Genomic DNA, 21213 nt, shown 5'->3' with positions numbered 1-21213 from the left:
CAGGTTTTTTATGTTTTTGTACGTGGTTATTTTTTCCACAGTATTATCAAATAAAACATCTTTCATAGTACCTCATAGTAGATGTTATTTCTTATTATATAAGAAGGAAACCGGCATAATTGGTCATGTAGGCCTACATGTGATTAATGATATTAAAAATGTGAGCCCATCTGAAAAAAAATGATTACAGTTGTGAACAATGGGGGGCATGTACAACCAAGCGATTTAGGGAATGTGTACAAAAAAGCTATTATGTATGTTTTCAATTGTTTCTAATGCAAGATTTGCATGTTTCAAAAACAGCTGGTGTTTCTTTTTTCATGCTGAGCGCCCGCAGTCTGTTTTTTCCGCGATGAACGAGTATTTCAATTTTTTTTAACTTGTCACTTTTCACTCGGCCATCCAATTACAGTGTACTGCAAAAAATGACTTTCTTAGTATTTTTGTCTTGTGTTCAGTAAAAATATCTAAAATTCTTAAATTAATATGTATTTTCTTAATGAGCAAAATAACCTAGGAAAATAAGTCTAGTTTTTAGACAAAAAAATATAAACTTTAAGTAAATTAGTGCTTAAAACAAGCAAAAAATAAAAATCTGCCAATGGAATTAGATTTTTTTTTAATACGTTTACTTTTTCCATAAACACTTAATTCAAGAAAAATGTTCTTATTCCATAAGCAGATTTTTTTGTTTGTTTTAAACACTAATTTACTTAAAGTTTATATTTTTTGCCTAAAGATTTATTTTTCTTTGTCATTTTGCTCATCAAGGAAATACAAGATAATACATCTTAATTTAAGAATCTTTTGATATTTTTACTGAAAACATGACAAAAATACTAAAGTCATTTTTTGCAGTATGGAGGAGTGAGGACAAATATTAAAACAACCAAACAGCGCATCGTTCAACAACTAATAAACAAAGCAGAAGTTTGATATCAACCAAAGCGAAAAAAGTGAAAATGACATACATGATTGTGCCTTTAAGTATGGCAAAGTGAAAATAACCAAAGTTTAAAACAAAATTCCAGTAAATCTCGAAATGACAAGCAATACAATTAAATTATATATTTAATGCTTAATTGTGTTATTTATAAATATTTTTACAATAACTGCATATATTTACATACAAAATTTTAAACAAAGTTTTTTCATTACACTTTATATACACTGCAAAAAAATGCTTTCCAGAAAAAAATGTTTGTCTTGTTTTCTTAAATTAAGATGCTTTTCCAGATAAGCAAAATGACGAAGCAAAAAATCTTGAACATTTTTCTTAAACACTAATTTTAAGAAAATATTTGAGAATAATTTGCTTTCCCCATTGCCAGATTTATTTTGCTTGTTTTATGCACAAATTCACTTAAATTTGAGATTTTTGATCTAAAAACTACACTTATTTTCTTGGGTCGTTTTGCTCATCAAGAAAAAGCATCTTGATTTAAATTTTTTTAGATATTTTTACTGAAAACAAGACAAAAATACTAAGACAATTTTTTTTGGAAAATAAATGACTTTCTTACCAAGTATTTTTGTCTTTTTTCAGTACAAATATCTACAAATTTGTAAAAATAAGTCTAGTTTTTAGACAAAAAAATATAAAATTTAAGTGAATTGGTGCTTAAAACAAGCAAAAATATCTGCCAAACAAATCTTAAAAATACGTGTACTTTTTCTTAAACACTTAGTCAAGAAAATTTTTCTCACCCAATTGGCAGATTTTTTGCTTGTTTTAGGCACAAATTCACCCAAATTTGACATTTTTTTTGTCTAAAAACTAGACTTATTTTCTTAGGTCATTTTGCTCATCTAGAAAATACATCTTGATTTAAGAATCCTTATATATTTGTACTAAAAACAAGACAAAAATAGCAAGTAAGAAAGACATTTTTTAAAGTGTTTTATCAAAGACTTGCATTTAAGTGCATTTAAGGAATACATTTTATCACTTTGTGTGTCTCCTGTGGATTGAACACATGACCTTTAAAGTATTAATGCTGTATTGACTGAACTACAGGATTATAGAGTTTATGTAACATTTCATAAAGAGATACCAAAGGCATACAGCTGATCACACCTATTTGTGGTTTGCCCAATTTTAGCATTATTGACCTTCTCATTGTCGTCCAAAAACCCTACAAAAGCTAATAGCATGTATAAGCTTGTTACGAAGTGTGTCAATATCAGTGTATTTGGGAAGACGTAATGTGTTAAAACATGTCTGTGCTTCTGGAAAACGATCATCTGAATCAGGAACGTTCACCTGCACAATCTTCAGAGACAGCTTTGAGAGTCCACCGGCAGGTACACGATTCGTTCCGTACATGAAAACTGAAAGTGTGTAGAAAAATGTGTAGAGTAAACTATATACCAATTTTAATATACCATAATTCTTTAAAGGCACAGGTTAGATGCCAAAAATAATTTAAATATAAAAAAGTATTATATGACAAATATTTTATCAGTCACCAAGACAACTTACATAGAAACTTCTGCTTGTTTTCTTCAGACAACTCCATGAAAACGGTCCAGAAATTCTTGATCAGCTCATCAGAGGGAGAACAGTGTTGGTAGGTAGTGCACTAAATAAAAATAAAAAAAGTACACTAAACATACTTTGAACTTGACAAGCAGAAAAAAGGTACAAAGATCATTGGGAAGGTATGTTTTAGGGACTAAACTTTTAGTTACAAAAGTGTACTTTCTGAAAAGGTTCCGTGACAACTTTTGTACCTTTTATATTGTACCTTAGCTTGTTACAAACTTGGACTTTCTTTTATTTACTTTGCTCTTTATATACCTTGGAAAGTTCTTCCCACTGATATACAGGAGAACCATGGAAAAGTTCTCGGAGTTCTTCAGGATGAAACATTCTCCAGGCATTGACCGGACAGCCTTTAGAAAAACCTTCAGAGAACTGCTCGAACTGATTCATCACTGACTTGTTGAAAATAAAGTCTACATACAAATCCACATACTTCTGTCTGCACAGAAAAATACCACACTTAGCAATAAACTGCACATAAGATCTATGGCATCTATAGCCTAGACATACAGTAGTGTAGGCCTATCTTTTTAATTTCACGCTTCTTGATCTTTTTCAGTAATATGTTACTAAAGCATATAGATAAATCAATAAAAAAAACTTATCAGAAACACAACTATTACCATTCCTACCGATTAATCTTTGTTACTGGAATCTGAACTCCATTGGAAACAAGCTCTTGCCCTTTGATCTGAAAAAGATAAATAATATTACTAACATATTGATCCAGTCAGCATCTGGTCTACACTAAATTACCGTGCATTACCGTAAAATCCAGGTAGAGCATCTCCACCACTTCTTCTTCCTCTTCAAGAAGATCCTTCAAACATCTGTTTGAGATTTAAAATAAATAAATAAATATAAATTTACATAAACATGAGCTGAAAGGCATAAAACTCAAAATTTAGAAGCTGTTTTTCATTGCTGGCTCTACCTAATAAGCAATATAAGCAGTTGCATTTGGCCCTCGAGGCCTCTGGGGGCCCACTGCCATGCGTGAAAAAAATGTACTTGTTCGTTGTGTCTGTCAATCATGTGCATAAGTGTAAACTGATTGTAATGAAAAGACGGCAATATCAGTCTTGTGCAGAGAAGAAGAAGAAAGGGATGAGGGAAGAAAGGAAGGAGCAAGAAAATTGTGTTGTTTTAACAAGATATGTAAAACATTATTGAAAATAGGCTACTTGTAAATGTGGTTCTGTACAATAACCAATCACTTAGTAAACATATTAAATGGTGTTTTATCATTTGATTACATTTAAATTACATTTAACCTTTCTTCATTTGATGTCACATATATTTAAAAAGGATAGTATATATGCCAATGTGGTATGAAAATTTAACTTTTTTTTAAATTAACTAGTCTAAGAAAGTCTTTTCTTACCCCATTGGCAGTTTTTTTGCTTGTTTTAAGCACAAATTCACTTAAATTTAAATTTTTTTTGTCTAAAAACTAGAATTATTTTATTTTCATTTTGCTCATCAAGAAAATCTATATTGATTAAGAATTGTTAGATAGTTGTACTGAAAACAAGTCAAAAATACGAAGTAAGAAAGTCATTCTTTGCCAGCCCAGTCTCACGAAATTTCGTTATATAGTAACGTAATTTTTTTATTCTTTTTTTGTGATATTATCACGAATTTCCGCGGTTTTCCGTGATCGTATAACAATTTCCTGCTTTCGTGTGATTATCACGTATTGGTTACGTATCACGTATTGGTGTTTTGTCCTATTTTCTTACCATTGTCGCAACGTGTCCATGACTGGATTTGGGTTTTTTGACATAAAAAAATATTTATAATTTAAAAATTCTAAAAACTAAAAAGCTTCAGTGCATGTTATACTATAAACATTTACAGTGAAGAAGCATGTGGTATTTGGTGATCATTGTAAATGTAATGGTAAATGTAGAGAAAATAATAAGGAAAACAAATGTGTCCAAGACCAATTTTCTCGTGCTACGCAACAATTTTCAATTATTGTTTAAGCCCTCAAGGAACTTACATTTTCAAAAAAAAAAAAAAAATTGTCGAAAGAGACATAATTGACTGTGACACTCAAGATGGCTACCAGGTAAGCAGTTCTTATTTTTTCTCTCCAAATAAAAGTTCATGAGTTCGCATTAACATGTAATCGATAGGGAATGAGATAAAGCATATTTGGCGTGCTGTCCGAGGAGAGGGCTCCGAGCTTGGAATTTTAGCCCGAACCCAGAGTACTCCCCTCTCTTTGACTGTGATGAATGAATCTAGATGAGAGTGAGGTGATGGGGTGGAGGAGGGATGTTGCAAAAAATCTGTCACGGGACAGAGGTGAGGGACTGCCATTTATAGGCACCTCTTTGCACTGATTGGTTGGATCACATGACCATGCTCCTCCCGAACTTAGTTAAATAAACTTCATTTCACGAGTTCGCATTAACATGTAATCGATAGGGAATGAGATAAAGCATATTTGGCGTGCTGTCCGAGGAGAGGGCTCCGAGCTCGGAATTTTAGCCCGAACCCAAAGTACTCCCCAAAAATGCCACATAAATGACAGACAGCAGCCAGAAAAAACATCCCCAAAAAGTGTAAGCATAAAGACCTATAGAAAGCGGTGGGGAAAACTAGTGGTTTGACTGGGAGGGCTCTCGCAGCATCCGACGGGGGCATTGTCTGAGATGCTCGCAGCATCGGACGGGAAAGCCCCGCCAGCAGTCAAACGGGGAGCGCATTTGCGAACTAGAACAAGGTGCGGAATTAAACGAGTAAAGGCCAATTCACTGGAAGGCCGCTGCAGTGTCCAACGAGAGCTTTGGTTGAGATGCTAGCAACATCGAACGAGACGTCTCCACATGCAGAGGGGAAATGCTGGTGAGGACGGTGAGAAATTTAATAAGCGAGACAAGCAAAATTCGAATTAGCCGTTTGACCGGGAAGACCCTCGCAGCATCTGACGGGGGCTTTGGCTGAGGTGCTCACGGCATCAGACGGGAAGTTCCTGCCAGCAGTCAAACGGGAATGCTTTACGATACATTTTTTAAATAAGCAAAATTAAGTGTCCAACCGGGAGGACCCTCGCTGCATCCGAAGGGAGCTTGAGCGAAGATGCTCGCTGCATCGGATGGGTAGGTCCCGCCTGTATTAAAAAGGAAATGCTTGATATAAGGTTTAAAAAGCAAAAATTTTGGTGTTCGACCGGGAGAACCCTCGCAGCGTCCGAAGGGAGCTTTAACGGAGATACTCACAGCATCGAACGGGTAGGTTCCGCCTGCAGTCAAACAGGAAGGCTCTAGAATAGGGTTAAAAAGGCAAAAAATTTGGTGTCCGACCAGGAGGACCCTCGCAGCATCCAAAGGGAGCTTTTGCGGAGATGCTCACAGCATTGGATGGGTAGGTCCTGTTGCAAATTCAACATGAAAATATAAAGGTAAGAAAATTATGAGTGATGAGTGATGGGGCTCGACCAGCGATTTGAAGGGGCGAAACTTAAATTGGTGAAAGAAAATCCCGCACTACCTACAAAAGGGGAGCCCATACAACGACGTGCACGGTAGAGTGCAACTGTGTGTGAAAAATGCTGGGGAAAAATATATACGAATACTGTATACATACAGTGTATTCTCACAAGTATAAACGCACGCAGATAAATATACATAATTATTTATTCATTTTAATGAATGTGCAGGTGAAGCAAACAAAACAAACTAGGCGTACACGAGATTTTCTGATATGCAAGTGGTTGAATCGAATGTAGAATTTGAATGATTCTGACATCCGGCAACTGAGGGCCTAAGTTTGTTGATTAGAGAGGCCGTTTGGAGCGGGAGTGGTTGGGGCACTGATGCTGAATGAATTAGCTGAATGAAAATTTAATTGCTTGGATATCAGACTGGATTAAAACAAATTTTACGAAAATCTCGTAGCCAAATAAATTCGGTTGTCGATGAAAAGAGGATCAAAACAAGTTTCGACCAGGATCGTCTGTACTGCAGGTAATTTATTAGCGAATTATATAATTGGATGGGGTTCGGTAAACTGAAAATAGAAAGTGCCCCTTCTTAAATTTGAAAGTCTTACTTTGTTTGAAGAAAAACGAGATTGTATCAAGGTTTTAGAACTTTTTAATCAGAAGTTGTAGGGTAGATGAGTGGACTGAAATTTTAGATGACTGCAAATCCTGAACAGTGAAAAAAGCAAAAAAGCAAAAAGACAAAATGAACACTGCGTCCAGTGTGCGGGCAGTATGGAAGGAGTGGTAGAGGGAGTGGTGACCGAGCCGAAAGGCGGAAAGGCACCTAGACATTAAGTCAATTGTAATGGTCGGCATGGAGTTTGGGCGAATGGGCTTATTTCTAAATATAGTTTTGATGACAGGTGAGAGTTTTAGAGTTGTTTATAGCTGATGAAGGTTTGCCAAAGATTAGATTATAAAAATTAATGCCACTTAATTAGCCTGAATGACTTAACTGTTGAATAAATGAGATGCCCAACAAAGAAAAATCCGGAAACGGACATGAAATGCCCATGGCATCGGAGAGGTAGACCCCATATGCAGTCGAAACAAGAGTGCATATATTAAAAGGCGTGAATTTTTTTGGAGCAAAACTGGGCATCGAATTTAAGTGTTTGACAGGAAGGACCCTCGCAGCGTCTGCGGGAGCTTTAGCTGGAATGCTCACAGCACCAGACGGGTAGGTCCCACCTGCGGTCGAATGGGGCTCACCCAGCACTTTGAAGGGGCAAGACGAATAAACAGAAGAAAGAAACTTTGCATAGTTTCTGATTGGGGGAAATGTGCAGTACTGCAAATAGCAGAGCTTAAAAAGAAAACTATTGTTATTTAATGACAATATAATGAGGTTTAGACAAGCAGCAAATGCTGATAGAAATTTACGTGAAATAAGAGCTGATATGCAAGCGCTGAGCAATTAGAAAAAACACGATTGAATTGGCATGTGAACATGCGAATGTGATTGGTAACAGCGGGAATGCTCAGGTGTTGGAAACGAGCAAATTAATTAGTTCCAGGTGTGGTTTCCTTACACTGTAAAAATCCAATTAATGAAATGTTGGACGGGCAAAAAAAAAAAATATATATATATATACACAAGTTAAACCAATTTTCTTAGTTACTAAAAAATAATTAATTGGGCCAACAATTTGAGTTTTACAGTGTAGAGAAAAAAAGAGTTCATGGTTAAATGATTTACCGTTGAATAATACCTTTGGAGGATAGGGTAAATGTCTCTGAATATAAATCGAGGTATCAAGATTTTACCTGGTGACTTTGTAAAAACGGTTTTGTATGATGACTTACTAGGGATGGACTTGCATCCAGTTCTGATGCCGGCAGGTTAACTACCGGTGATGGAAAAAAAAAATTAATACGATTTTGCTCCCTGGCACATGCGTGGCAGTTAAATTTGATTCCGAAGACCATCGTAAAAGCATAGCAAGGGGGCGCAGTGTTTCGTTGACAAATTTAGAAAATTTGAGCGTTTTCAATTTTATTTAGAATGCTACCAGAGCAGCATGTAGGACAGAACAAAATTTTAGATGAGAGGAGTTTACATTTAAAACAAAACTGGCTAAGGAGATTAAATACGACAATGCTATATGACCGAAATATAGCTTAAAACCCAGAAACCCGAAGGAGGAGGATGGGTCCCATGATTTGCACTCAGCGATGCCAAAATGCCAGGATCTTTAAAACTTTTTGAACTGTGAGGGAGATCTGCTGGAAAAGCATCGGGTGGTTAGATTGAGATTTTTTAGCGAATATGGGAATTGCATAGTTACATTAAATAAACCGAAAACCCAACTTTTTTGCGACTGATTTCCCCACAAGTTAAATAAACCGTGATGCGGAATTGAATGCGGTAGCCTATATTACGCCAGCGGGCGTTAAATGAATGCTGCGAATCAGGGTATTAGACTAACGTCAACTTTCCCATGGTCTATACTTGCAAGTTTTTATTTTACGGGCTGGTTAAAAATAGGAAAAAACGCTTAAAGGAAGATTAAGAGATTACCTTGTGCGACATATGATTTAAACAGCTCGGGATCTGCAGTGGCAGATTAGAATAATATATTTCGAGTATGCAGGGATCCTGGGACAGAATTAAGCAATGATTAATGTCAGACATCATTTAAATGGTAAAATCAGCGTCATAGCTCCACCATCGACTACAAAAGAACGAATCGACTGGCAGGTGACGAATATAGAGTTAGATTTTGAAATAAATAACCCCCTAACATGCGGAGCGCGCTGCTGCGGGTGCTGAAAAACCCTGGTAAGCTGTATATCCATCAGGGTATGACGCGAACATGGAACAGCTTTTAACGTCGGACTCGGCGGCAAGGATGGAGCTAGTTAGTGCACTTCTTAGGGAACACAACACCGTCCTGTAGAAGGACATACGAGCCGACACTTTAACGCCGGGCACGATAGAGGCACGGTGTCGGCAGTAAATGATCGTCTTAATAGCGGGAAAAACCATTAAAGTAAGTTCGTATTGGGGGGTCTGTGACGAGAAAACGCAATATATTTTAAAATGTAATAAGCGAGTTAGGTACGCCTGGTAGCGTATCACCAGCAGCTGGAGACGCTGCTTCTAGATAACTTGCATAATGGCAAAAGTGAGATCGCACGACTCGAAAAACTACAGAACTGACTGACAGATTTGATTTAAAAGTATGATTCGGGCCGGTGGTGATAGCGCAAAAGTCTGCCGTTGTGATGAAAGCGTGAGCGGTTGCTTATTAGGTTTGCAACTAGAGGGAAAAGCAGAGCAAATAATTTCTGTACAGTAGCTAAATCAATACAAAACGAAGGATGTATACAATACTTTAAGAGTAGCGTGGAAAGAAAAATCAACACGGTCTACATTGAAATCGAGAAGTCCGAGTTGCGGAGGAAAATATCGATAAAAAGGGGAAGCATATATTATATCGATTAAAAACCAATGACTATTTTGGGTCCCTGTGTTAATAATCCGTGCGTTTCAAAACGATTGCATGGGGTGGTACTGAATGAATAAGGATCGGTGGTCTGCGGAGGCAATCTCCCGTTATATTTGGTGATATTTAGAACAGGTTGAACTAAAACAGAGGAATGAGAGATAATAGCGTCAGGGCTTGAGCCGCTAGCGGAGGCAGCCTCACGCTAGGAAGCACCTGAAGTTAACATATGGACAAAAATACAGATGAGGAAAATGGATTGCGACGCTGGCGGATATAACAGAAATATTTGGTGAAATGGAAGCGGCAGCCACTGTTATGCGGGCAAGGGAACTGATTGAAACCGGCGCTCTAGGACTCGGCCCGGACCTGCCGAGCGCCTGCCACCGGTGGTGAGAGGCATTAGGAAAAAACCCGGTACTCGGCGGAGTAGGGTGGAAGGTGGAGGGCGCGAAATTTGGGCCCGGTGGCCTTGCTTGCTAGATGAGTACAAGAGGCTCAATGGGAAATGGTTAGTAGTCTGAAAGGAGACATTTAGTCATAGCGTTAAACCAGCGCGAAAGATATAGTTCAATAGTGATCGTTTCGAGGCTTTTATCAGTCCCTGATTAATGATTCGGCTCGATTGGGCCGGATAGGAACCGAGGCGAAAAAATGGCGGACGTCTCGCTGCCAGGGGCGAGAGTAGGATTCGGCGTTCTGGTGTGAAGTGGAAAGTGTCTGTTAATATCCCCAAATTTTCAGGTAGAAAGAAATTAATCCTTGCTGGTAAGTAGTGGCGGGCCGAGAAAGCACGTCGTCGCACAACAACGCTCGAAACCGGATGTGACGACACATGGGCGGGGCCAAATGCTGCAAAAAATCTGTCACGGGACAGAGGTGAGGGACTGCCATTTATAGGCACCTCTTTGCACTGATTGGTTGGATCACATGACCATGCTCCTCCCGAACTTAGTTAAATAAACTTCATTTAAAATTTGGTTTGTCATAGTACCTACAGTAGACAACTTTTTAGTTCTCATTACCAAAACATGAGTTTGCAAATGCATATATTTAATGTAATATCATATTGCGGAAATTATAATTTTTGATAATGATAATCTAAAAAAATTTAAATAATTCTATAGGAAATATATTTTAAATCCTCAAAAATATAATGGTAATAGTAAGTTCAGACCTTATATGTGCAAAAAAAATTGGCTTCAAGGGCTTTTTAAAAATTCTGATGCTGGACACCTTCTAAATCTGGATTTGGTGAGAATCACCCATGTGCAGTACACTCTAAAAAATGTCTGGGTTGTTTTTGACCCGTAGTGGGTAAATATTGGACAGAAAAAATTGGGGTTAAAATTGACCCAATGCTGGGTTGTTTTAACACAACTGTTGGGTTGTTGTAATCCAGGGTTGCATAACAACAACCCAACATTGGGTTATTTTTAACCCAGCATGGGGTCTGTCCAATATTTACCCATTGTGGGTCAGGGGTAACCCGGCCATTTTTGGAGTGTAGGCACATATTTTGACAAGACGCATGATGCACGTGGTTCACATGATGCACACAACAAACACATATTTAGACAAATTTGCTTCCCTCGGAAGAGAAGTCACTAGCCGTCACTGCCTTTAACCTTGTTTACTCCATGTTTACCTGGCCTCCACAGGAGATATTTCCTCTAGATCGTTCAGAGTGACCCTCTGGTCGAGTAGTTTCTTGAACAACGCCAGTGGGAAGTCAATGTTCATGCATTGTCGATTAAACAGCGCCATTCCACAGATAGTGCCCAGATAGTAAAAATCTTCTTTGTGTGTGTGCTGAAAATACACAAAAATATTGAATATATATCACTAGTGTAGAATAAATATTAATTTATTAGAAACTACATATAACGACTTGATTCTTGTCAACAAAAACATTGTATATGCAGATACAATAATCCATACTGTGTGCTATTGTCTTGTTAGATTATTTTTAAGTTTCTGGAGTAATAAAAAACCCAACTATACAACTATAGACACAGAATAATGTAATTGGTGACAACAAGGACTTACTTCCAAATTGAACCACACCAGTGAATTCTCACAGATTTCCAGCAGGTTTTTCTCCCATGTAAGAAGAGACTGGGAAAGCAAAGAGAAAAACTCTGCCGAAAGCCCTCCCTCATCTATGCCATTCTCACCTGCAAACGTCACCTGTGCAAGAGACATTTCTATTGAAAATGCGGTGGCCAAGCAGAAATCCCACATATAATATGTTTTAAATGATCCAACATGTTCAGAATTTCACTGCCGTATCTTTTAGACTCTATACCTTTAGTGGATATTGAAGTGAGAGGTTGTCTTGTTTAAGATACTGAAGTGTGTCCTCCAACACTGACTTCCTGTTTACTTCCAAAGCGTTGTCTAATGGAAATATCATGTTGTTTGGGTTCTGTAAGAACTTAAAAGTATATTGGCTTCAAAAATGTGGATTTACTTACTAAATTATTAAGTTTAGAGTATGGCACATGTATTTGAACACTGGATTACTGTTTTGGACTTACAGTAAACATTCTCTGTTTAGATGCAGTGTCAGCCACAAAAGGGAAATTACTTAACATTTCAATAATTTTCTGAAACAAAAAAAATGATGGAAGAAACACAAAATAAGTGTCTTAAAAAATATAAATCTAATAAGAATCATGTTGAAATGTATTAATTATGCACTGTAAAAAATACTTTGCTGCCTTAAAATGTTTTGTTGAATAAACTCAGATTTACAAGTCATTTCAACTTACTGTTATTTATCTTGACTAGAGATGAGTTGTTATAACTACAGCTGAGTTGTTATAACTAATAAATTTAAGTTGACTTTTCTCAGCTATATTTTATAAATTGTGACAACTAATTTCTGTTGACATGACTTGTAAATCTGAGTTGATTCAACAAAAAATTCAAGGCATGCAGCAAAGTTTTTTTACAGTGTGTTCAGTGTCAGAAGAATGTAAACCTACAACATAGTGGTCCTTCAGATCCACCATGAAATGGCACATAAACAATTCCTGCAAATTTTCAGCATCTTCTATTTCTTCAAGGGTGGTCTGCAGCTATTGAAGTAGAAAATGAAAATTTGTTTAGCTTTTCCTTAAAGGCTGTGAGAAAAAAAATGGATTATTGTTTTGGTGATCACCGTGTCTAGAAGATCACTGATCTTGTGGATGATGAAATCGTTGCTTGGGACGTTGCAGTGGGTACTGCAGCAGACCTTCATAATGAAGACATTAAAAAGTAAATTTTAAACTGTAAAAACAACCAATGGAACATTTTTGTTAAGTCTTAAGAAATTAAGTTAAAACATGTTTTTATAAGTTATTACAATTTTTTCAAAGCCAAAACTTGAAATAGTAGGTTTTATTGACTTGCAAAATTAAGTTGTTTTAACTTCATGCTGCAATTTTTTTTTAAATTCATCTTGTGATCTAATGTGTAACAAAGGTACCTTATTGACCATCTGAAAAACCTGCAAAATATTTTCCAGGCATGGTTGTTCCGTCATTTCACCAAGGCAAATATTGTCAATCAGCTCAGCAGATGTAATGCGAAATAACTTCACTAGACCTCTGAGACAATCATCAGGGAGTTTGGACCAGACATTTTCTAAAAAAAATAGCATAACATGAAACACAAAAAATAATTATATTGTTATGAATAGAATCATGAAAAATAGCACAATGCAATGGTAATACAAATATGAAAAACAACTTTACCCAACACCTTAAGAGCGTCAGGTTTCAGCTGAAGGATTTTGGAGGAGAGTGCATGAAGGAGTTCAGCTCTGTATTGCTCCTGGCAAACTCTGATGAGCTCAGGGAGGAGAACATAAACTCTCAGAGCTTCAAAACTAACTGGACTGGATTTAAGAGAGGGCAACAGAGCATCCTGAACAATCTTCACAACCTATATAAAATATAAATATTAAAACATATAAACTATATATAAATAAATATAGAAAAATTTGAGGGAACTTGATGCTGCATCATGAAATGACACTTTGGGAAAGAATGTTTGCGCATCTAAATAATCGTACAGTTTTATAGGTGGCAAGTGATGATGTCACGATTGCAACGGAACCGGAAGGTATAAAAGGGAGGAGCAAACAGCGTATTTCAGCTTCTGGGAATTGAAGCAAGCACTACAAGCTCAAAGAGTTATGGCAATGAGATGCAGCGTCTCGTTCCCTATCTCAAGGAACAGAGGTTACGTAACCGAGACGTTGTGAAAAGTGTCATGCACATATCAGGACATAAGAACCTGATTACCAGATATGGATGAGAGGTCCAAACTATAATACCTCGTAAAAGTATGCGGCTACTAGCAGAGGTGAAGGCAATCTGCGCACCTCATAAGCCATCAAAATAGCTTTCACAATCCATTTACTGATGGTCTGCTTGTAGGCGGGTTGAGTATTGTTAACAGCTCCAAAACAAATAAAAAATTTATCAGATCTTTTCCTCAAAGAAGGCTTTCTCACATACTCTTCGAATGCCCTAACAGGGCATAATAAGAATAATTTTGTGGATGCACCGAGAATGAAAGGCCTAAAGAATTATGGTCCTGGCCACATGACTAGTAACCTTAAGTATATAACCTGGTCTTGGGTTATATACACATCACTCGCTGCATAATGTACATATAAGCTAGTTTTACAGATTATTCAGATGCGCGAACGCTATTGCGTTCCTCCATAAAGTGTAACTTCATGACGCAGCGTCTCGTTCCCCATCTCAGGGAACAGAGGTTACAGTCATAACCAAGATGTTCTCAACTATAGTCCTCCTGAGTTAGCACTATAGAAAACGTTTTTTTTTTCAACAGGTTTAAGAAAACCTTTTACCAGTAATAACTAATATTTGCTTTGGTATTACGGTGTGTTTAATCAAGAATGTTCTTTGAATTGTATCTTTCATTGTGATATGTATATATTGCACATTTTTGGAATGCCATTACCTCTGACATAACCCTTTCATTCACTGACAATTTTGCAAATGATTTTTTGATCAGGTTTAAGTCCAAACCACAGAGTTCCACAGATGTCTGATAATGTTTGTCACAACTACAAAAACAAAGAAAACATAATAAAATTGGACAAGAAAACTAACAAAAGAAAATGACACTCATGTATATCTGGTTCTGAGTTACCTTTTAAGAAAACTTCCATTCAGAGAGGCAGCAGATGAGAACACTTTGTTAATTTCACTGCAAAAAATCAAAACAATGCACTCTTAGAACAAATGTGTTAAAACAACACATTCGTATTGACGCATTTAGTGTGTTGTCACAGAATCCACCCGTGTTATTATTGAACAAATCATTTTGTGTTACTTTATTTTAAAAGCTGTTTTGGGCTGTTTTTTGCCTTTATTAGATAGATAGTATTATAGGAGAGGACAGGAAAGTATCGGGTATAGAGGGGTACGGGATCGGCAAAGGTCGCCGAAAGTGCGTCTGCACCATATGTCGGAGCACTGCCCAATACACCATCAGCTCTGACATTTTGTGTTAATTTTAACACAACTTGTGTTTTATTTTAACAAAAAATCTATACAAAACGACACATAATGTGTTAAAATAACATATAATGTGTTAAAAGCTTAACGCACAAAAATTAAGGAGTTTCGTTGCAAAACGAGATAAGTCCATTTTTTTTACATTTTTGTCAAAACATGTTTATTATTATATTATCATGTTATATTTTGTTTTATGGTGCTACTTAGCTGTATTGTTTAAGTTATGAAGGTTTAAATCCAAACAAACCATTTGAATTGATATTAATTGGAATGCACAACCAAAAAACTAGATTTTTGAAAAATTTAAAAAAAAAGTTTTTTCGTTTTGCAACGAAACTCTTCAGTCATATTAATCTACCACACTGCAAAAAAATATTTTCAAGAAAAACAAAATTATTAGTATTTTTGTCTTGTTTTCATTAAAAACTAACAATTCTTTCTTGATGAGCAAAACGACCCAAGAATATAAGTCTAGTTTTTAGACTAAAAATATCAAATGTAAGTGATTTTGTCCATAAAACAAGCAAAAAAATCTGCCAATGGCATAAGCAAAAAATCTTGACATTTTTCTTAAACGCTAAAATCAAGAAAAATTTGCTTACCCCATTGGCAGATTTTTCTTTTTTTTGCTTGTTTCACTTAAATTTTTGGTCTAAAAATAGACTTATTTTCTTTGGTCGTTTTGCTCATCAAGAAAAAGCATCTTAATTTAAGAATTTTTAAATATTTTTACTGAAAACAAGACAAAAATGCTAAGAATTTTTTTCTTGAAAATAATTTTTTGCAGTGCAAATAACAAGGATTCAATTCTAATGGAATGTGAGGTAGAATGGATTATAACTGGCCGTCAATGTTTTTATTGCCATCAGCTCCAGTGGCAACTTCCATCATTACAAACAGTCTCAAAATGCAAAGTTGTGTAGTTTCTTGTTAATTTTCTATAATTTTGTCTAAATTAAACAAAACCTTGAACCATTTAAGATGTATTTTCACTGCACCAGCGCTGTAGCTATTGCTAATGTCGTTGTCATCGGCATTGTCCATTAACCTAAATCAAACACTCACTTCTTAACAGCTTTCCATGACTTTGCATCACATTCAGACACCCACTGATCAATCACTCTGTCATCTAATGTTACAATCCTTCTGCTTTGTTTGGGCTGAGGATTTGTTGACCCACTCCCAGGTACCTAAAAAAACAGTAAATATTCACAGTGCAGCAATAATTTAATTGTTGTTTAAAGTATTTTTTGATGAAAACCGTCTGGCTTACCTTGAAAAACAAAGCAAATGAATGATTCTCCCCAGCAATGAGTTTTCCAATTGCATATTCAACATTAAATTCTGTATTCAAATATTTAGTTATGGTTAAAGGTTTAGAGCAATGTCATAATATAATAATATTAATAACAAAGCAATCGATAGCTAAAATCAGATTTGTATTTACCAGTTGTCAGTTCTACAGGTGATGGCACAGACTGGTTGATAATTTTTCCATTTCCCAGCTGTCCTTGCTTTCCACATCCAAATGCATAGATCTTCTTTGATGATTCGACCAACACGAGTGTGTGATATCTTAAAAAAAGAATCAAATGCCTATTTACTAATCAAACCATACAGTATTGTATACACTCACCTAAAGGATTATTAGGAACACCATACTAATACTGTGTTTGACCCCCTTCTCCTTCAGAACTGCTTTAATTCTACGTGGCATTAATTCAACAAGTTGCTGAAATCATTCTTTAGAAATGTTGGCCAATATTGATAGGATAGCATCTTGCAGTTGATGAAGATTTATGGGATGCACATCCAGCTCCCGTTCCACCACAAAGATGCTCTATTGGGTTGAGATCTGGTGACTGTGGAGGCCATTTTAGTACAGTGAACTCATTGTCATGTTCAAGAAACCAATTTGAAATCATTCGAGCTTTGTGGCATTATCCTGCTGGAAGTAGCCATCAGAGGATGGTTACATGGTGGTCATAAAGGGATGGACATGGTCAGAAACAATGCTCAGGTAGGCCGTGGCATTTAAACGATGCCCAATTGGCACTAAGGGGCCTAAAGTGTGCCAAGAAAACATCCCCCACACCATTACACCACCACCACAGCTTGCGCAGTGGTACAGGTAACAAGGCATGATGGATCCATGTTCTCATTCTCTTTACGCCAAATTCTGACTCTACCATCTGAATGTCTCAACAGAAATCGAGACTCATCAGACCCGGCAACATTTTTCCTGTTTTCAACTGTCCAATTTTGGTGAGCTTGTGCAAATTGTAGCCTCTTTTTCCTAATTGTAATGGAGATGAGTAGTACCCGGTGGGGTCTTCTGCTGTTGTAGCCCATCCGCCTCAAGGTTGTGCGTGTTGTGGCTTCACAAATGCTTTGCTGCATACCTCGGTTGTAACAAGTGGTTATTTCAGTCAAAGTTGCTCTTCTATCAGCTTAAATCAGTCGGTCCATTCTCCTATGACCTCTTGCATCAACAAAGTATTTTCGCCCACATGACTGCCGCATACTGGATGTTTTTCCCTTTTCACACCATTCTTTGTAAACCCTAGAAATGGTTGCACGTGAAAATCCCAGTAACTGAGCAGATTGTGAAATACTCAGACTGGCCAGTCTGGCACCAACAACCATGCCACGCTCAAAATTGCTTAAATCACCTTTCTTTCCCATTCTGACATTCAGTTTGGAGTTCAGGAGATTGTCTTGATCAGTACAACACCCCTAAATGCATTGAAGCAACTGCCATTTGATTGGTTGATAATTGCATTCATGAGAAATATAACATGTGTTCCTAATAATCCTTTAGGTGAGTGTATACAGTATGTGTGATGCTTTTGTGAGGACGACTGTATTGCTGATCTAATTTCTTTTACAAAAAGTATATATATTTTACAAAAATCATGTAAAAACATGGATTACCCTCCGCATGTGACTTGTGACACTTTTGAGCCCCACAGTTCAGCAACCACTGGTGGACGATGTTCATCTTTAAATGAGTTGTGCCCAAGTTGGCCAAACTTTCCTGATCCAAATGTGAACACAACTCCTCCCTGAAATACAATCACATTCTCTTTAGAGCATTTTAACACAATATGTATTTTTTTACATTTACATTTATTAAGGTTTTCACACAGCATATCCCTTCATGGCAAACGTGACAATGTAAATAACCTTTGACAAAGTTGCAGTGTGTTCCCCTCCACACGAGATCAACTGAGTTTTCTTCCCATTCAGGCTATTTACAACCGTGGGCACATGTCTGTCTGTAATCACATAATCACAACTATAAGCACATCACTTTCGAATACTTTACTCACTGCAGCTTTACTGGAGTACAGTACCTTCAGTGTCTCCCAGCCCCAGTTGTCCAGAAGAGTTCTTTCCCCAGCCAAACACGACTCCAGACAAAGACAACACAAAACTGTGGTCTCCTCCAGCGCTGATCTGAGACACTGGAACCCCATCAAGACACTCAATGTGTTGAGGAATCTCAGATCCAGATTCAGGTAGTTCCTTCAGACCCAGCTGACCATGAGAGTTCTTGCCCCATACAAACAACTGGCCATCTGAAGAGGGAAGAGAAATAAACTTAGCTTTCAAACTTTCAAATTTACCATCTCAAAAATGTATATTTATTTATTAATCGGTATATTATTTGGAAAGGTGTTGATGGAATGGCTGTATGTACTCTGGGTTAGTGCCATTGAATGCTGGTCTCCGCACGCAATCTGAATCACATATCTGTTGGCCAAACCTTTGAAAAGACTGCAGAGATGAAAGAAAATTATGTGTATGTGCATGTATTTATATGTAGGGTAGTGGACAAAAGCAATGTCCAATTTACATCTTCACCCTTTATTCAAATATATTATTAAACACATATTCAGATTTTTGCACAAGCTTAAAGGTGACATATCGGGAAAATCAGACTTTTTTCATGTTTAAGTGCTATAATTGGGTCCCCAGTGCTTCTATTAACCTAGAAATTGTGAAAAAGATCAACTCAGTAAGCATGTGAAAAAATAGGTCATTTAAATTTGTCTCCCCTTGTGATGTCAAAAGCCTATCTTATTATAATAAGTGGAGAGAGAGAGAGAGAGAGAGAGAGAGAGAAAATAATAACAGCACAAATAACTTAAGCTTCAATTTTAACAAACCACCATTATGGCGATCAGTGTTTGCATGTCATCATCTCATTTGCATTTAAAAGGCCACCCACCAAAATAGCAAATTTTTGCTTACATCTACAAAGTGGTATTTTAACATGCTATAATAAATTATCTATATTTTATTTGAGCTAAAACTTCACATACTTCACTTTACATCTGGGGACATCAAAGTTTTATTTTTATATATTAAAAAAGTCTCGTGAAATGTCCCGTTTAAGAAGTCTTGCTTTTTTGCCAAATAATAATACCCCAGATAGCACAGGTACGTCTGCAAGATGTCTGGTAAAGATCTGGAGATCTGGAATACATCTGGTGTGTAAAAACATCTTATAAAGGTCTTAGAAAGAGCTGCTTTACATACATTCTAAATCAAAAACGTCTTGCAGACGTCTTCAATATGTCTATATGACATCTTTTAGGAAACGTCTCAGAGACGTATTGCAGATGAGCAAACAATCTAAATAATACGTCTTGCAGATGTAAACGCAGACATCAAATAGACGTCTTCGAGATGTATGTGTGCTGTCAGGGACCTTATCAAGATAAGTTTAGTTATTTTTACCAGACTCCTCATATTTTTATGGTTTAATATGGAGGCATTAAAAGCAAAATTTGTACAAATAAGCCTTTGGCAACTGCTATAAACAGTAATGGCATGTATGATAAAGCTATTTGTGTCATGATGTTACAGTATCAGACAACGTACTTGTCTTTAATAAAAACTCTTCCCCCGTCACTGAGAAGGACTGCACCAGATCCCCCACACATTACCGATCTGATTTTTTCTTTCTTCAGAGTTAGTGGTTCTGCAGAATAAACATTGACATGAAGTATAGGATGATCTGCATTATTAAGCCAAAGCATCAAACTGAATTCCATTGCATTAGCACACACAATGTGAAATATGAAAAACATTGCATCAAACAAATAATGTTAAATTTTTTCTAAAAAATATCTTTCAATATATTTTAAAACAGCTGGGGCCTCATGTATAAAACTGTGCGTAGGATCCTTACTAAAAGTCTACGTACGCACAAAAGCCAAAAATGGCATACACCAAAAATTATGAAGACTTCTAAAACAAAGCAATGTTCCCTTTATAAATAACAGATCACCTGCAAGTGTGCGTACATGAATCATCCTAATATCCCACCCTGCAAGCCCATTCTCCCATCAAGTTTGTTTTTTATAAATCACAACCTTTGCGTGGTAAAAAAAGTTAAGTTAATCAGTCTACACACTAAATAATAACAATTATAAATTCATTTTTTATTCATAGCCAGGACGAAATCATAATTGGCTATCCATTTATGGGTTTCCTCTTTCACACAGGCGCCCTTCCAAAAAAAGGTGCAGTTAATTGGGTTAACTACAAAATTACATTTGACAAACAAAATATGGTTAATATCTGATAATGTATAACATATGTACTGTTTTAACTTTTTAAACCTAGGCTATATAAAATATTTTTTTCTGACATGAGTGGTTTAATATAATGCAGATTTCACTTTATTTAAAGTGTGAACACGGATCCACTGCATGAATTACATTTTCTAACTATTTTAATTTTTAAGCATTAGATTATGATCACATGTAAGCGTTGTGTCAATAACATAAAGAGTTCACCGTACTCAGTTTGCCATCATGACCGCTGGGATCTGTGCGCAATTTCAGGACTGAGACCTTCCCATCGCGGATAAATCCAACGAAACATCTTCCTGCTGACATGTCCTGAATTTCAGATTTAGTACACACATAATTCAGACCATCATTTACGTGTTTGATTTCGCCAGGCAAACCGAAGCCCTCTCGGACCTGCGCTCCCCAATAACACAACATCTCACCGAGTGACGAACCAAACCTTCAGTGTCTGTGTGACTGAAAACTTGTTGTTTATTTAGTGATTTCCAACAAAACGAAAGTAAAGCGTTTAACACATTTACTCTGGCTCTCTCTCTCGTTGTTCCGTGTTTTTAAGGCAAATGAATGGAAGCGA

The 21213-nt window shown here is 36.6% G+C and overlaps 1 protein-coding gene across 1 annotated transcript; it reads right to left on the bottom strand.

Moving 5' to 3' along the window:
• Positions 1-1242: 1242 nt before the first annotated feature.
• On the bottom strand, positions 1243-21178 carry LOC129442993 (probable E3 ubiquitin-protein ligase HERC4). The gene is made up of 24 exons (XM_055203340.2): positions 20849-21178; positions 19924-20023; positions 18737-18813; positions 18390-18614; positions 18220-18311; positions 17968-18098; positions 16481-16608; positions 16307-16377; positions 16099-16223; positions 14666-14722; positions 14474-14579; positions 13234-13423; positions 12966-13123; positions 12657-12731; positions 12481-12573; positions 12031-12099; positions 11799-11927; positions 11540-11680; positions 11139-11302; positions 3312-3375; positions 3178-3236; positions 2801-2984; positions 2483-2582; positions 1243-2331 (listed from the first exon to the last, which is right to left on the bottom strand). The coding sequence occupies exons 1-24, from the start codon at positions 21054-21056 to the stop codon at positions 2117-2119; spliced, it is 2961 nt and encodes a 986-aa protein (XP_055059315.2). The 5' UTR covers positions 21057-21178; the 3' UTR covers positions 1243-2116.
• Between the last annotated feature and the right edge of the window lie 35 nt (positions 21179-21213).

Source organism: Misgurnus anguillicaudatus, chromosome 2, assembly GCF_027580225.2.
Source record: "Misgurnus anguillicaudatus chromosome 2, ASM2758022v2, whole genome shotgun sequence".
Taxonomy (NCBI): Eukaryota; Metazoa; Chordata; class Actinopteri; order Cypriniformes; family Cobitidae; genus Misgurnus; species Misgurnus anguillicaudatus.
Note: the sequence above shows the minus strand (reverse complement) of the source record. Positions and strands in the feature narration are given on the sequence as shown.

Bases quoted from the DNA above. Each gene is read 5' to 3' on its own strand.
- LOC129442993 (XM_055203340.2), bottom strand. From the start codon at position 21,056: ATGTTGTGTTATTGGGGAGCGCAGGTCCGAGAGGGCTTCGGTTTGCCT. The intron at 18,814-19,923 runs GTACGTTGTCTG...TCATCTCTGCAG, and splicing joins AGAGTTTTTATTAAAGACAA to TCTTTTCAAAGGTTTGGCCA. The intron at 2,332-2,482 runs GTAAGTTGTCTT...ACACACTTTCAG, and splicing joins AAACAAGCAGAAGTTTCTAT to TTTTCATGTACGGAACGAAT.